Source organism: Mus pahari, chromosome 3, assembly GCF_900095145.1.
Source record: "Mus pahari chromosome 3, PAHARI_EIJ_v1.1, whole genome shotgun sequence".
NCBI classification, from domain to species: Eukaryota; Metazoa; Chordata; class Mammalia; order Rodentia; family Muridae; genus Mus; species Mus pahari.
Window position 1 is genome coordinate 58,290,774 of NC_034592.1, and position 17,507 is coordinate 58,308,280.

The following is a 17,507-nucleotide window of genomic DNA, read 5'->3' on the forward strand; positions in this document are numbered from 1 at the left end:
AGATGTGGTATAAGGAGGGTCTGAAGCGCTCACTAGGGGCTCCCTAATGCAGAGTGAGTTCATCTACACCCTCCTGGTGTGTTTATATAAACACTGCACCAGCCATGGCCCTAGCAGAACGGGGTACCCACCCAGAAGAGTTCAATTGAAATTCATGCAAAGAAGGATTGTAATGATATGGGCAGAATTAAGGGGACCAACAGGAGGGGGCAAAATACCCAGAGATAAGCAATGGGAAATCACATTACTGTCCTGGAGGGTGGGGTAGAGGCCAGGAAGGTGGAATGAGAGCTGAGGCTGGACCTTGCAGGAATCCTTGTCATGTCTGTGCAGTCTGCAGTCTGACTCCTCAGCTAGCAGGAGTCACCAACACTGTGCACGCGTGTGCTTCAGGCACTGTGATGGGAAGCTTCCTTGAGGACCAATGTGGGAGACCGCGTAAGTCCAAAGCTGGGATCTGTTATTCTCCACCCTTGCACGTAGCACGAGTGAAACGGGCGGGAAGTAGCTCTGTGGTTTCCTTGACTCCTTGGTACTTACCACGCACAGCCTTCTCAAGGTACAGAACAGGAGAGGATGGACTATGCCCTCAACAACAAGAGGCGGGTCATCCGCTTGGTTCTGCAGTGGGCGGCCATGTATGGCGATCTCCTCCAAGAAGATGATGTGGCCATGGCCTTCCTGGAGGTACGTGGGGGTCATTCATATCCTTCTGTCCACTAACACGGGGTGTACAGCCAATCCTATAGAGACTCTGCAATTGCCAGTTCTAGACCATGTTAGCATGTTCACAGTCAGGTACATTTAGTAAAAGGAAGACCTCAGCCATTGTCCTGCCACTCCAGCTCTGTGAGTGGCGCCTCGTGGTGTGTTATGGCTTGCTCTTGTGTTCTTTGCATGTTTGAGAGACTTGTCGTCGCGTGAGTACCCAGCATTTTGCAGGCTGCTCTTTTTTTTTTTTTTTTTCTACTTAGCCCTGTAAAGATTTTCCCCACATCAGTGTGTTCTTTGTAATGAAAGGTCCCGACACTCCATCAGCAGCTATCCACAAAAGCATTTATCTGTGCCCACACTCTTCTGCCTTCTCCTTGCTGGAATAACTGTACAGCACACACTTCTGTGCATGTGGGTGTGTCTCCAGTTACTCTCTTAGGAGTAAGGGCGCTAGGGTGAATGGTGGCTGGGGTTGGCTGCTGAGAGGCAGTGTGATTTAATGAGGACTTGCCAGGCAGCCAGGGCCAGTTCTGAATGGACACCATTTTCTTGGTCAACACCGCTTCCGGCTCAGCTAACTTGCTTCCCTGCAGCATGGGCCTTGGCCTTTGACCCTGGATTAAGTAGTATCCTAATATTCACGGGTAGATTCTAAGACCCCAGGTAGTACCTGCACTGCCAATATAACCAAATTCTGTATATTGCTTTTTTCCCTACACATATCTACTCAGAACGGAGTTTGTCAGTTCAGCACACTAGGAAGTGAACTACAATAACTGATATGAACATACCATAATACACTGTAGTAAAATTTATAAATTATTTATTTCTGGAATTCTCCATGTAGTGTTTCCAAACTGAAGTTGATTTCAGGTAACTGATACTATGGAACATGACTCTCAGGGAACAACCATCCTCACTCCCCCATCTGGAACTGAGCAAGAACACTCCTGTACAGGCAGGCGACAGTGTGGTTCTGTTTCAAAATTTATAAGACTTTGCTCTAAAATTAATTTTCCAAAAAAAAAGGTTATGCTTCCGTTTTACTTGTGTGAACTTTGATGAAGCATCAAGAAAGGTGGACTGCGGTTGGAAGGGAGTCATTCACGGAGTAAAGAAATATGGCAGCTTGGGACCATGTGCTGACTTGGGCCCCTCCCTGTGACTGTCACGGTCATCATTGCTCTCCATGGAGGCCATCGCTCCTGGGAGACATGGGCACAGGTGCTGATGTCACTACTAGTGCTCAGCTCAGCTCTCGGAGCATCAGATGGGACTGTAGCACAAGCCTGCGGTTGAGGGCTCTGTGTTTATACCGTTAACAATCACGCCAGCGGTAAATAGGAAATAAGTGAAAAACTCTAAAGTAATGTGAAAAATAAATCTAAAATTCCCCAGGAGAAATTAATTTAAAGATGCCTTGGAAGTGCAGATTGCAAAGCGACCGATTCCAAAACCTGACACTTTATGTTCTTTCACACTAACTACATGAGTCCACTTGTAGTTTATTGTTTTAATTTTGCTGTGGCAAAATGTGAAGAACGTAATACTTACTATTCAGCCATTTTTAAACACACAATTCACACAGTCATTTCACCACCCCTATCTAGTTCCAGGACCTTTTTCTCATTAGCAATTTTGAATGTAAATGCTCAACTACTTCCTCCTCTTCTCCCTTCTCCCTCCCCCCCTCCCATTTCCTCCCCTTCCACCTCCTTCTTCCCGAGAAACTATGGTCTGGGGCTGCCAGCAGCATGCATGGCATAGTCTCATGACTCTGTTGCTGTCTAGAGAGCTGTGCACCTTTCGGTTCTTAAGATGCTGTGACCTTTGCCGATTACAGGAGTTCTATGTGTCTGTATCGGATGATGCACGGATGATGGCTGCCTTCAAGGAACAGCTGCCAGAGCTGGAGAAGATTGTCAAGCAAATGTAAGCAGGGGTTTTGCTTTAGGGGGGACTTTCATCACGCAAGTGCCTACCTTATGATTAGAACACCTTCCGAAGAAGTCCTTGCCTGCAAAAATGGCTAGCACCGGCCTGCCATTAGCCATCTGTTCTGATCTGTGTCACGGGCCCCAGGCACAGGTAGCAATGAGACGAGATGAACAGAAGGACCTGGATGCCATAGCAGGCTATAGAGAGGTATCGAGAGGCCTTTGACAAGCCCAGGTCTAGAGGCATGAGTCTCTTAGACAACCCAGCAGTAAAATAGCCTATGGTGTTTGAGTACATCTGAAGACAGTTACCTATATGGGAAATTCATTCACTGCTGCTAAAGCTGTCCATTGCAAATATTCCTGTCCTTGAACTGAATTTGGGGGTTTCCCATTAATGGACTATTAAATTAAGTACTGGAGAGTGAGTATATTATGAGATTGACTTTGAAAGCCAGGAGCCAGAGCGTTTAACCTCAGGTCTGCTCCGGATCTGCCTGTGACAAGAGCTGGTGGCTTCGCTGCTTCCCTGTGTTTTGGCCTCTTACTGTTAAAATGAGGGAGTCGCCCATTGCTGTCCAGAGAGACTGTGCAATCTCGATGACTAACGTAGGATTAAAGTGACACATAAATAAAAAGCAATCCGAAAGAACACAGCAACGGCTTTCAACAGTGCGCTTTCTCTACTTCTTGTAGCTCGGAAGACGCAAAAGCTCCACAGAAGAAGGTGAGGGCTCTTCAGAGACCAGCATTGTCCGCACCCTTAGCATGGAGATTATCCGGAGGCCCTGGATTACAGTGTACCGAATCCATGTCTCCTTTGTGCACACAAAATCTATTTGCTTCATTCTGGGGGCTCTAATTGCTTCTCGGATGCATCTTCTCCAAGTTGTCATGGTTTGTTAGTCACTCTCTGTTACACACATGTGCTTATTATTTTTACAGCACAAGGTGCTTTTGCAGCAGTTCAACACAGGTGACGAGAGGGCCCAGAAGCGTCAGCCTATTCGTGGCTCTGATGAGGGTGAGCAACCTCTCCAATCTCTCCCGTGGAATATTTCTGGTTGGGCTAAATTCTGCCCCCTGGAAACCATTGCATTGAACCTACCAAAGCACTGCCCTTGGGTATGCTCCTTGGTCTACTGATAAGTTATGTTCTTGGGGTCTGATACCCAGACAGAGCTGAGATGCTTGCCCAAACCTCAATGGCACTGCCTCTCCCCAACTGTCAGCATCTCTTAAAAGGATGTGGGAACTCTCGGGGCTTGGTTGGATGCCCAGCACCAAGTCCTCTTCCCACCCCAGCAGAGCAGGGAGTCTGCCCAGGCAATGACCACAGATGTCTAAGTACTGTGCATGGCTTATGTTTTTCTTTGAATGGCCAAGACCACTTTCTCACATTGTCAACCGTCTCTGCAGTTTTGTTCAAGGTCTACTGCATTGACCACACCTATACGACCATTCGTGTGCCCGTAGCTGCCTCGGTGAAGGAAGTCATCAGCGCAGTAGCCGACAAACTCGGCTCTGGGGAAGGCCTGATCATCGTCAAGATGAACTCTGGAGGAGGTAACAGCTTAGATTAGCATTGTAGGCTTTTAAAAAATGAAATAGGTCATCTTGGCCAATAAAACCATGCAAGGAGTAACTGAGATCATTCACGGTGACCCAGAAGGAGGCTATGTGAGCTCCCAGAGATAACAGAAATATTGTGTGAAGAGGCAGGCTTATGAAATGTCTAACACATGGGGCTGGAGAGATGGCTCAGTGGTTAAGAGCATTGGCTGCTCTTCCAGAGGTCCTGAGTTCAAGTCCCAGCAACCACATGGTAGCTCACAACTGTCTGTAATGGGATCTGATACCCTCTTTTGGTGACAGTGTACTTATATACATACAATAAGTAAATACTTTTAAAAAGAAAGGGAGGATTAGAATTAAAAAGAAAGAAAGAAATGTCTAACGTACAGATTCCCACACAGAGGAGTGAGAAGTGATTTATGGGTGGCAGCTGTGTCAGCCTGGGGCTCTTTCAGTGGGAACCATAAGAAATTCTCTGGGCCTCAGATTCCTGAGAAAGGTGCACCTTTAGGGGGCCTGGAGTTTGACAAGCAAAGATTCCAGGTGCCTACATATCTGCAGCTGGGGGGGTTAAGAGCTGGTTCTGTTCAACCGATGACAGTGTCCTACTACCCAGTAGAGCCAGCGGAGCTCAGCTGCTCTAGTAATGTGAGGGGTACTCCACTCCCCAACCTGGGACTAAAATTCCTTTCCTCTTCCCTGACTCTATTTACCCAAAACGTTACATCTGTATGGCCTGACCACTTGAATGTAGCAGTGACAGAAAAGGATGAACTAGACACACTGTGTGCTCATGGGTTGCTTCCAGGCCAGGAGGAGCTGGGAAGTAAAGGAAACCTGCACCCCACGGTGGCTGGGGTCCGGGCAGTGCTCACCCACAGTGCAGAGAGACGGTTCAGGAAGGAGCCGTTAGGTGAATTCCCCAGTGATGGCTCCACAGCCCTGAAAGGGATCCTTTAGGAACGGAGCGAAGTGTTTCCGCCTTGTCTGAAGGTGGATGATTCTGCTGATGCAGGGTTTTAAAGTGGTTGATGGATTCTCAAGACCTCTCCTTCTATTTTGTGCCAGTTGCTCCAGACCCAGGATGGCCTCTGAGATTCATTTATTACATCCTTCCCCTAGGCATCCCAATACATTGGACATTCACCTAGCAGATAATGTGCCACTGAAGCCAGCCCCTCGATGTACCATCTAAAGTTTTAATTTAATGTCAATTTGCTCAGATCTACTCTGTCAACCATAATTATTTATAAAGTCCACACAGTCAGTCAGAAAGCAAGTTAGGTTTCTTGATGGTTACAATCCCTGACACATAACTTTCTAGCCCTCTTCCCTGCTGTGCCTTGAGGCCCTTATCCCATCTCACACACACACACACACACACACACACACACACACACACACACACACTCATACATACACACTCATACACACACACTCACACTCACACACATACACAAACACACTCACATACATACACACTCACACACACATACATACTCACACACACTAATACACACTCACACACATACACAAACACACGCTCTCACACATACACACACACACACTCATTTCTTATCCCCTTATCCCTTTGTGCTAACTAGGATTTTTAGTTTATGTTTTATCTCTCTTTATCATTTCTTTATGTGTCCCTAATGTCTGGTATGTAGTAAATACTAAACATATTCAATAAACTGATTTATAAAATATAGAAAGGTACTTTAAAATAGTTTATGCTATTAGCTTCCATATTGGGCACAAGTGTTTTGTTTTTAAGATATTTTGCGACTAAAAATCATGTGAGATCTCTAAAGTGACCCCCAAGGTTTTTAATAATGACCTTTCTATCTCCAAACTGCCAGGCATTGTAACCATCAAGAAACCTAACTTGCTGTCTGACTGACTGTGTGGACTTTATAAATAATTATGGTTGACAGAGTAGATCTGGGCAAATTGATCCTTGGGTGTGCCTGCTCCTGTTGTGTGGTCATTTCTGATGCCATCCTGAGTGCTGTGGCTATATGCTCAAGTGCTGTCTTTTTTATTCAGTGGATCCGTTCGCTCCGGTGTTTTATGCAGTCGCATTGCATGTTCCGGTAATTCACCAAGCTGGCAATTTGTTGGTGTGATTAGGGCAGTGCAGCAAATCTCAGATGGATTTAATAGGCAATCTCATGCTTTTTATGTTCACAGAAAAGGTGGTGCTCAAACCTAATGATGTTTCAGTATTTACGACGCTCACCATTAATGGACGCCTGTTTGCCTGCCCGAGAGAGCAATTCGACTCACTGGTAAGAGTGAATGGCCTCCTCAGAGCACCGTGTGCAATCAGAAAACCTTGTCTGCAGCTTAATTTCACGGCCACACTGAGGCTGGTTGCTAAAAATTCTTGACTGCTGTGTGGCTTGTTCTACACCGTGGTCTATCGGGAAAGCCTCAGATGCTCACTGAAGATGATGCTCCAGGCTTTAGACAATCTTCTGTGGAAATTATCCAAGCCGTACCGCTGTTACGGGGACACAGTTCAGCTTTCAGCGTCTTGGTTGGGATTCCTTTCATTAAAATGTCTTTAAGTTCAGTGTCAGTGTTAAAAATAAGAATACTCAGATCAGAAGAGAAATAATCACAAGCAAGGGAGACGTCATCCTTAGGGGACCCCTGAGTGAGGACCCATGGCAGAGCCACCAATGGGTCTAGAAGGGCTCTTCCCTGAACATGTCCTCTGGATTATCATAGAGACACCAGAGGTCAGAACACTTGTTCCCAGCCACTCAGAACTTCTGTGAAGAAGAAACACATTCATTTTTGTTTATCCTCTAAAAATGAAATGTGGGATTGACTAGCTACTAGAAGATCTTAGAAGCCACAGGACCAGTTTAGTTTCACGAATCTATTTTCCTCTGTCTCTGGACACACAGGCTTCCCTTGTAAGGAAACAAAAGAAAACATGTGTGCGAGAGGTGAACTGCACCACCATCTTGGGAGAACTGTTTTCTTAGTGAATTATAGACAGGTCTTGCTAGAACTTTAGGAGGGAGTTGGGTTAAAGCGTAGCGTCAGAGCCCTTGTGACAGCCTGGATTCCCACCCAGCACTGCATCCTGATGGGATGTGTTTTCCCTGATCAGGACTCTGGTTTCTGCTTGAGGGAATGCCATGGGTTTTTGTTCATTCATTTCTTTTTTTTCTAAGATGTGGTCTTGTTTTATAGCTCCTAGGTCTCACTATTTCTTCCCACATGCTGGGATCATAGGTATGTGCCACCAGACCCAGGGGACAGCTCATTCGGCACCATTTTGCTTTCTTTTTTTTTTTTTTTTTTTTTGGTTTTTCGAGACAGGGTTTCTCTGTGTAGCCCTGGCTGTCCTGGAACTCACTCTGTAGACCAGGCTGGCCTCCAACTCAGAAATTCGCCTGCCTCTGCCTCCCAAGTGCTGGGATTAAAGGCGTGTGCCACCACGCCCGGCTTACCATTTTGCTTTCATGTAAGAACTTCACGAATGTGGCACACTTCCCCCAACCAAGCCCCGAGCACCCAACTCGCCTTAGAACCAGCACAGGAAGATCAGCACAGAGTCACAAGCCTTGTTGCGTTTCTTTGGTTCTTTAATCACCTGCCTTGGTTGCTTTCTGAATAAATATCCCTCAACATTTAGGGCTTTAACCACATAAAGACCAAAGGAGAAAAGTGACTCTACAAAATTGTCCTCTGACCTCCACTGGTGCCAGAGGGCATTAGCCTCTCCCCTCCCCACATATCACGCGTGCACATATAACATTCAAAAACCGCTGTGAGTCCGCACACCCTCTCCTGGAAAGTAATGCCTTAGACAGCTAGTGTTGCTAGATGTTCCATCGAAGGTGCCGGGTGAAGTGTTAGCTTCTCTTGCCAGCCGGTTTTTGGCTGCTGGGTTGAGCCAGGGGGTGGATAGTTAGGAGCGTGGACTGTCTCCAACTCCCTGAGGGCAGACACTAACTTTTTAAGCTTCTGTTTATTGCTCACAATCCTGCAGCCTTCCAAGTTCTGGGCTCTTGCTTATCTTCCATTTTAAGGCCTGAATGGTTGGAAGGAATTTGCTTGGCAGTGAGGACCCTGGACATGAGCCTCTCCGCTGGGGGTGCCGTGCACCTCTCTGTGCTCGGAGAGGGCAGACCTTACCAGAAGCTCCCTCTTGGGCTTGCTAAAACATCCCTCTGACAACCATCTTTCTAGAAAGAGCTGTCCAGAGGGTGACTACAGGGCAGAATGTTGACCGAGCCCTCCGAGCTATCACCACACACTTACCAAGTGTCAGCCAGCATGACAAGTACCCAGAAGCGTCTGTCCTTATGGCAATGACAGTCAAATTAGGAAGAGAGTAACCCAAGCCTCCCAGAAGAAAATGAGTCTCAGTGTTAAATTGTGTCGTCCAAAAGTAGCAGAGTGCCCAGTGATGCTCCCACTGCAGAAGGGCGTGCATTCCAGAGCTTTGTGCCCTTGAAATTTTGTATTTGAGTAGAAATGTTAGTACAAAGCCAATTACAGCAGAGCTTCAGTGTAGTGCAATTTGGCTCTGCTTTTATCCACTCACTGGTTCCTAAGTCTTTTATTTAGTTCCTGCCACATCATTCCACAGTCTGTGGATGTTTCTGGCCGTGGGACAGTCTCGAAGACAAACCCTTCGTAGTCCATGTTTCTCAAGGAGCCAGTGTGTCATCAGAGGGAACCCACTATGACAAGTTGCACTACAGAGGCGGGGGGTGTAGCACAAGCAGCATGCGGGGGTGTAGGTCACTTAGCAATTACACTGACAGTTAGCACCCCCTTTTGATGTGTTACGTCTCTGGACTAGGACCACGGTACTGTCATTCTTCCGATGGCCTTCCCTCAGCATTTGTCAAGATCTCATCTCTCAGTGAGGTTGAGGAGGGGCCTAAAGGGCTCCAGAGATGGGAACGTGTCAGTTCTCAGACACCCGTGCTGTGCAGGTCCTACATAAGCTCTGCAGTACCTGGCCAGCAGGACATCTTCACAGGAAAATGGCTCAAGGCAGTGTTTGCTCTGGGGTCCAGGCTGCATATGTAAAACCCCCATTTCAGAGGAAGGCTCTCCTGCTGATGCTCACCCCCCCCCCTCACGTGAAAGCTGAGATTCTACAGGGACGTCTTGAACCTCTGGAAGGATGTGGGAATGACAATACAACCTCCATTCCCCAAAGGGCTTCCCATCTTTCATAGTGTCGAAATCTCCGTAGGAGTCGTTCGGTTAATCAGTCCAGTCTACGAGATACCATAAAACCTCCAGCAGAGTGCTAGAGGTGCAGATAGATAGAGATACTCCGTCCTCAAGAAGAGAGCAAACTTAGTGAGCAGAGTGGGAAGCAGCTGCAGGAGAGAAGAGAGACCACAGAGGGCCCGGCTGACCTGAGACGTTGTCCTGAGACCAGGAATGTAAGGGCTTCACCTACTGAAGACCTGCCCCGGGCTGGAACCATCCTCAGCTGATTCCATAAGCTACTTGCCCACCAGCACCGGTTCTGTTTGGAATTGTTGCTTTCTGCCCTGTTCTCTGTGCTCTACAGAGTGGATCCGTATCCAGCTCTTAACCTAGTGTTGCCCTTAACCAACTTTCCTGTGCATTTGTAGCAGTCCAACCCTTCTGGAAATCGACCTAACTGGACAGAGGGGACGTTCCTGTGCAGAGGACTGGATTTACACGCCGCACTTAAATTGTTCCCATTTAATCCTCTTAACAAGCCTCAGTATTAGTTGCCAACTTGGGTAGTATAACCCTGATTTACTGGAACTGCAGACAGTCAAAAGATTAAGGGATCATACCAAGTATGTGTTGCTACAGTGGGGCTTATGCTCAGTCTGCTGTCTTCTGAAGCCGGCACTAACGTGATCTAGTATCTGTCCTGTGACAAACCGTCTCCTAATCTAGTACTCAGACCCTCTTTAAAAGCTCCCTCGTTTTCACCCTTGCTATCCAGCATAAGCATGAGCCACCCTGAAAGAAGCCTGTCTCACCCTCCTGCTTGCTGCTTCTCTTCATCCTCCAACACACACTGACTCCCAGTAGGCTCCCTGTTTCAAAAGCTCCATTCAGGTGCCTCCACCTGCTTGTCTATGTACCTAGTAGTCTGGTCTGTTGCTACTCTGTCTCCAGATGTGCCAGTGGAGCCCAGCAAGTAATTATTCACAAGCTGCACCGCGCCCGTTGATGGACACAGACTTTATTACACTGTAAACTTGATAGCTCCGCTCACAGATGAACTTCCCAGTGCAGGAGCCACCTAAACCTTGAGCATGCTATTTCTTGGGTGTCTAGAACACAGGGGACATTCCTTGAATACAGCGGTGATGAAGATGCTGATGAAATCCGTATAATCGTAAGATTTCTAACATGAGCCCCTTTTCTTATTAATGCTGGGATTGGAGCACCAATGGAGTACACGCCAGCAAAGTGCTTAGCCAGAGAGAGTTACGTCCCTAGCCATGTGACATGGGTATTGAATATCCAAGTACTGTTAGCATCATAGTGGCAACTGTTCTTTATATGTCTCACGTGCGTGCATATATATCCATTCCTAAATATCCATTCCTAGTCTTACAGATAAGTATTGAGGTATGTTATACACTCCCTCTGTCACTCGTCTGACAAAGTTAAAACACTCTAGAGCATCTCTTAGAACACAGAAGGAGATGAGTGAACCAAAAGAAAACTTCTGACGAGAGTCTTGGTCAAAGTAGCAGAGACTAGTCTTGCCCCCAAACATGTAAATAACATTCTCAACCCAATAGCTCTCAGGCCAGGCTGAGGACTTGGAAATCCTGTGTAGACTCAGTTCATACAGCTCTCTACTGGTTCACTACTTTAGGTGGTGTGTGAAGACGTGGCTGTGGCAACTTGACCTCAGTCACCGCCAGGAGTTAAGTAGTAGAGTGGGTAGAAATTCAAACTCCTGTGCTAGCATTTGGCTTTATCATACTTTCTATGGAAACATGAGGGGAAGGTCTCCAAGAGCATCTTCCATTTTTATCTTTATCGTGGAAAAGGAAGAGTTTCCAGGTACCCACCCGCCAATCCCCAGGACCCCACCCCTGTGCCAGTCCCCAGGCACAGGAGATCCCTGCTCATCCTTTGCCCACCCTTATTTGCCATGGCCCACAGTTGAGATGGTGGTGGTGACGATGCCGGTGACCACACAGTTGATAATTGGTGATGGTTGATGATGGTAATGACAAAGATGGCCTCTGGGCAAGTACCACAAGTGGCAAAGGCACTTCTCACCTCAAAACCGACATTTCAAAACATGCCCCAAAGTATCCCCTAAGTCCCTTCCAACATCAAGAACCCCTGAAAGCGTTTGGCACTAAGTGCTGGTCCCTTTGTGGTTCTGATCCAGTTTCTCACAATCACTCCCAGACTCCCTTGCCAGAACAGGAAGGCCCGACCACGGGGACAGTGGGAACATTTGAACTGATGAGCTCGAAAGACCTGGCATACCAGATGACAACATACGATTGGGAACTCTTCAACTGTGTGCATGAGGTAAGGCGCCCAGCAAGGAGAGTCCGTGGGCTCCATAGGATTCTGAGTGAAGCCTGCTGGCCTGACTCTACCCACGTTTCTGTGTGCTACCATATGGAAACCACATGATGGGTTTTTCGCATGCTGAGCTTATAAAACCCTTAAGTATTAAAGAAAAAAAAAAACCTCTGTGATGCTATGCTATGTCTTCCAGAGTCTATTAAGCCAATAACACCTAGTTTATATTTATATATTCTACAAGCTTCACGAAAGCCCTTCAAATCTATATGACAAGGTGCATCCGGGTTAGCGATTGAATTCACATCTGCTGCTTGATAGAGCACTTTCCTGACAAACGGAGGAGCCAGGCTGGCGTTTTGATTTAAAAGCCAACAAATAAGTAAAATTGTTTTCCTTTCTGTTCTAGCTGGAGCTAATCTACCACACATTTGGAAGGCATAATTTTAAAAAGACCACAGCAAACTTGGATTTGTTCCTGAGGAGATTTAATGAAATTCAGTTTTGGGTTGTCACTGAGATCTGCCTTTGTTCCCAGCTCAGCAAACGTGTTCAGCTTTTGAAAAAATTTATCAAGATAGCGGCTCAGTAAGTGTCGTTAACTTTGGAGGAAAAATAAAAATGTCTCTGCACTCTGCTCTCATGGAAAACACCTTACAAAGAGAAACGGAATAAGAACAACCCGCAGTTGCATTCTTGAAAGAGAAGAATGTCTTCTAGCTTTTTAATAGTTAACATCAGTACATAAATTAACATCTTGTAGTACTGATGCTGGAGTCAAAAGGGGTGTGTGTTTTGCTCTGAACTCCTCAGATTTTTTTTCCCTCTCCTCTGTTTGAAGAATGCTATTGAAGTCAACAAAAGTTCCTTTAGAAACTTTGGTTGCAAGGCTCTTGAAGCCGATGTGGCGCATAACACGTTCTCACCAGTAGAGGGCAGTAGAACATGCTGGAACAACAGCTCACAGCTCAGGCAGAATAAAATCAGTAAAATGCATACAGGCCAGCTAACCTGGCACTAGGAAATCATCTCCATGCACATCAGAGAAAGCAAACATCTTATAAATATTCTATTTAAAAGCACTTCTTGGGAAACAATTTATTTACTGCAGGGGCCAGTTAGGTTTCTCCCTGACATGAATTTAATCTTCTCCTGCTATTTAGATATGCTTGACAACCTCCTGTTTACTTCCATGTTTTGGTATCACCACAGTGCTAAAAATAAAAAAGCTAAATGCGGCTTGTGCTGCAAGACTCCTTCCCTTTCTAAATGCAGAGCCCGAGCTCGGGGAGGTTAGGAGAATGAGCGACCCCAGCCAGGCGTTTTCTTGAGCCAAACAGTTCAGATCCCACACACTCTCTTGATTTCCAGAGCTAAACAAAGAAGGGAAAGCGGCTTGGTGTTTTATAGAAGCCGGCTTGCCAAATGCCTTGAGTTGTTTTGCCAGATTTCGAGGGGACAATAGAATACCAGATCCTTTGAATCCACGTGCTGCTTGCCTTGCCTTTGGGGAAGCTGGCTGTTTGAAGAGAGGTTTAATGCAGCCACTTTCCCTAGCAGCACGGTCGGTCGGACGGCCTCTGTGCAGTGAGCAGATGCCTTCATGTGTTTGGAATGAGTGGATTATGGAAACTATGACAGGGTGTGCTTTCCCATCACAGGGAGTTTGTTCTCTCTTCACCTTTAGCCTGCTGGTGCCAAGTGCAGCAAGAAGGGAGAGAGGACCTGCCTGTCAGTTTACAGAGGCAACACAGAAAAGGCTCTCAAAGCACCCAGGAGTTTGTTTTGTTTGTTTGTTTGTTTCTGCCTTGGTAATTATCCCCTATCTTTCTGATTCTTACTGTATTATATAGGCAGACTTGGCCTTTCCTGCACATTAGCCGATTATTTAACCATATTCAGCCCTGTGCTGAGGCTGCTGTCCCACAATGAACCTGTTCACTCAACCCAGTTATTACAGACTCTGGACTTTGCTAACCCTGAGTCTCTGAGAACAGACAGAAGCCTGTAGACCAGTGGCTCTCAGCCTGTGGGTCTCAATCCGTTTGGGGGTCACATATCAGGAATCTTGCGTATCAGATATTTACACTACAATTCACAAAATGACAGTTGTGAAGTAGCAACAGAATAATTTTATGGTTGGAGGTTCCCACAACGTGAGGAACTGTATTAAAGGGTCACAGCATTAGGAAGGTTGAGGCCCACTAAGGTAGACGATAGCATCTGTTTTGCTTGCTGTCTTTAGAAAAGCTGCAGCATTTCCTTTTAAGTTCTTGGCTCAGACTGGAGCTTAGCAAAACTGAAGAGGCAGAGCTGGGGTAGGTACTTCAGTCCTGCGTTCATAGGAGACAAAACGGAGACAGAAAGTCATCTCCTGGCTTGCCTTGAGTGATAGGCAAAGCTAGAGATGGAGCAGGTCTGCAGCTCTGGATTTACTATCTCCAAGTCTGCACAAGGCAAAGGCCAGCCGAGCACGCGGAGATGCCACCCTTGTCCTGGGAGCCACTACCCTCGCATTGTGACATCCTTGCTTGCTTTCTCGTGTGTGAGTCGATCCACCATAGCTCCTCTAAAGTGCATTTCCCCACCGCCACGACATATGAAGAACGGCTCGTTGCTACTCTTTGAGTTGAATATGAGCAGCCAAAGCAACCATTCGATGAGCCTTCTGCAAAAATGTTTGTTCAAACATTATTTATTACTTTTATTTTGTAGAACATGATTTTGATATTTTCAAACAGAAGAATTACTTTAAGATATATTTCGTCGTTAGGTCTCCCTTTTCATTTCCGATTTTGTTAATTTGGATACTGTCTCTGTGCCCTCTGGTTAGTCTGGCTAAGGGTTTATCTATCTTGTTGATTTTCTCAAAGAACCAGCTCCTGGTTTTGTTGATTCTTTGTATAGATCTTTTTGTTTCTGTTTGGTTGATTTCAGCCCTGAGTTTGATTATTTCCTGCCGTCTTCTCTTCTTGGGTGAATTTGCTTCATTTTACACTAAAGCTTTCAGGTGTGCTGTTAAGCTGCTAGTGTATGCTCTCTCCAGTTTCTTTTTGGAGGCACTCAGAGCTATGAGTTTTCCTCGTAGCACCGCTTCCATTGTGTCTCATAAATTTGGGTATGATGTGCCTTCATTTTCACTAAATTCTAAAAAGCCTTTAATTTTTTTTTCTTTTTTCTTCTTTGACCAAGTTATCATTGAATAGAGCAATGTTCAGCTTCCATGTGTATGTGGGCTTTCCTTTGTTTTCGTTGATATTTAAGACCAGCCTTAGCCTGTGGTGATCTGATAGGGTGCATGGGATTATTTCAATCTTCTTATATCTATTGAGGCCTGTTTTGTGACCGATCTATATGGTCAGTTTTGGAGAAGGTACCATGAGGTGCTGAGAAGAAGGTATATTCTTTTGATTTACAATGAAATGTTCTATAAATATCTGTTAGATCCATTTGGTTCACAACTCCTATTAGTTTCACTGTGTCTCTATTTAGTTTCTGTTTCCATGATCTGTCCATTGCTGAGAGTGGGGTGTTGAAGTCTCCCACTATTATTGTATGGGATGCGATGCGTGCTTTGGGCTTTAGTAAAGTTTCTTTTATGAATGTGGGTGCCCTTGCATTTGGAGCACAGATCAGACATTATTTATTTGTGATAGCAGTCAACTTATATAGCCATATTGCTGTGTGGAGAAAGTTGTCTGCTTATTATGAAATGAATGCTTTTCCTTTTCAGGGGCCTGGTATGAAGAATTTAGGGTGTGTGTGTGTGTGTGGTTGTGGTCATTTGTCATCAGGTGTACCAAATACTTGAGATAACACTGCCATTTTAATAAGAATTTAGGCTTAATCCAAGTGCTTCATTCTCAAACTTAGATTTGCAAATGCTCATAATGATATAAACACAGACTCAAAATTATCAACCTTACCAATATCGGTAAAAACTAAAAATACAGTTATTTTGTTATTGATGTGATAACTCCCAACTTCAAACAAATGCCCAGCCCATAGGACCAGGCCTTGTAAGCTGATATTTTTCAACAATTTAGTGTCACTAATAGAGCATAGAGGAACCAGGGTAGCCACAGCATTGTGACATCCTTAACCCCTTCCTGCCTGCCAGGTCACAGTGCCCACCTCCAGGTCTCAAGTTCTCCAATCATTTTCCCTGCCCTTTTCTAACCCCACGGGATGCGCCTCCCCAACCCCTTCCAGGTTCACCACAGCATTTAGCAAATCTAAGATGATAATAACAACCCTTAGGGGAGGTGAATTTAAATGACTTCTCAAAACCAAACCCTCGACGGCCAAAACTATCAACTTTCTAAAACCAGTGTGGGTTGTCGAGCCGCAGAGCATGGTTACCCAAGTAGAACTCCAGCAGTGCCTTAAATCTGTCATTGCCAGTTCATATAAACGAGTCCTGATAAATATTAATGCATATCAGAAAATAGAACTCTTATTTAAAAAAAAAAAATCTTGCTCAGAAGCGGCAATTCCAGTTAACCACGTGCCCCTTGTGTTTCAGCTGCAAGGAGTATAAAAATCTAAATTCCTTTTTCGCCATCGTCATGGGACTCAGCAACGTGGCCGTGAGCCGCTTGGCACTAACGTGGGAGGTAAGAAAGCCACCACTGGCACCCAGCTGGGACTTTTGCCTTGGGAATAAAAACACGGGCTCACCAGTGAGCTTTTTTATAGAAACAGCACTCACGCTGGTATAACAATGCGAAAGGTGGGGACCCTTAGGGGGAGACAGCCTGTCTCCTTTTTCTAGTTACCTCAGAGTAAGAGTTTAATAACACATTGTCCAGGTGTGTGTGTGTGGGGGGGAACCTCAGCTTTCCCATCACTACGATGTAAATAATCCTAAATCCAGGTCTACCGTATTGCTCAGTTGGCTACAAAGGTCACTTTGCTCACTGGTTCAGTTGTCTCTGAAACGTCTGCTTATTGCTTTTATCCTGAGCCTTACCTCTAAGTGAAAGAGGGTGGAGGGTCCCTTTTATCCAAGTAGTCATTTTGCTTCTGGGAGAAACGGTCCAGAAGAGGCCAGCTGTTGGGAGAAGCGGAGTATGTCCCATAACCACCTGGTGACTCTTCCCTCTGAGAGAGGAGCAACAGTTGACATGGACTGTCTTTGAAGCTAAAGTGAGACAGGTGTGTTGTGAATGTCTGAGACAAACAGGATGAGTGATTCATGGTTGGTTCAAAGACACCTTCGCGTGTCATTTGCTTAGAACTTGGAATGTGCTTAACCTCTTCTTTGTGGCATGGTTGAAGAAACAGTAAACTCTAACAGAACATACTCACAAAAATAGACTCTTGACAAATGCACACAAGCATGTGTAAGAGGGGCTGCAGAAAAAAACGAGGGCAAGGGCTGAGACCCACTCTGCCCCGGTGCTTGACAGCAGCCGTCTGAGTCTGCATTCCCTGCGAAGTTATTTCCCTGCCCATTCCCCTCCTGAAACAATTTTCTTCCCTTGACTCTCCTAAATAACTCCACTGTTTATAGGGCAGGTCCTTGCAAGTCCTCCTGTCTTAAATTTCTCTTAAAATTCCCGGCAGATGCGGCACACAGCAGTTCATCCCCTGAATTTAGGCATGAGGGAATTAGAGAGGCCTGCGAGCCACGCAGCTGGATCGGCTTCCAGGCAGGGAGAGAACAGAGTTGGTGTGCCAATAATAAGCAGTGAGGCCATTGTGTAGTGCCCGTGTCTCACTGCCCAAGCTACCTGGAGTCTCGAGAGA

General features: G+C 45.9%; 1 protein-coding gene across 2 annotated transcripts in view; it reads left to right on the forward strand.

The window, feature by feature from the left end:
* The window catches only part of Rapgef4 (Rap guanine nucleotide exchange factor 4), a 290,360-nt gene that overhangs the window by 254,789 nt on the left and 18,064 nt on the right, over nt 1-17,507 (forward strand). For both annotated transcript variants that reach the window (XM_021194039.1, XM_021194040.1), the window contains 9 exons: nt 537-687; nt 2,558-2,646; nt 3,348-3,378; nt 3,597-3,675; nt 4,071-4,217; nt 6,420-6,517; nt 11,634-11,759; nt 12,166-12,344; nt 16,282-16,372. In XM_021194039.1, the coding sequence (XP_021049698.1) occupies nt 537-687; nt 2,558-2,646; nt 3,348-3,378; nt 3,597-3,675; nt 4,071-4,217; nt 6,420-6,517; nt 11,634-11,759; nt 12,166-12,344; nt 16,282-16,372 (991 nt within the window). The remainder of the gene's footprint in view (nt 1-536; nt 688-2,557; nt 2,647-3,347; nt 3,379-3,596; nt 3,676-4,070; nt 4,218-6,419; nt 6,518-11,633; nt 11,760-12,165; nt 12,345-16,281; nt 16,373-17,507) is intronic.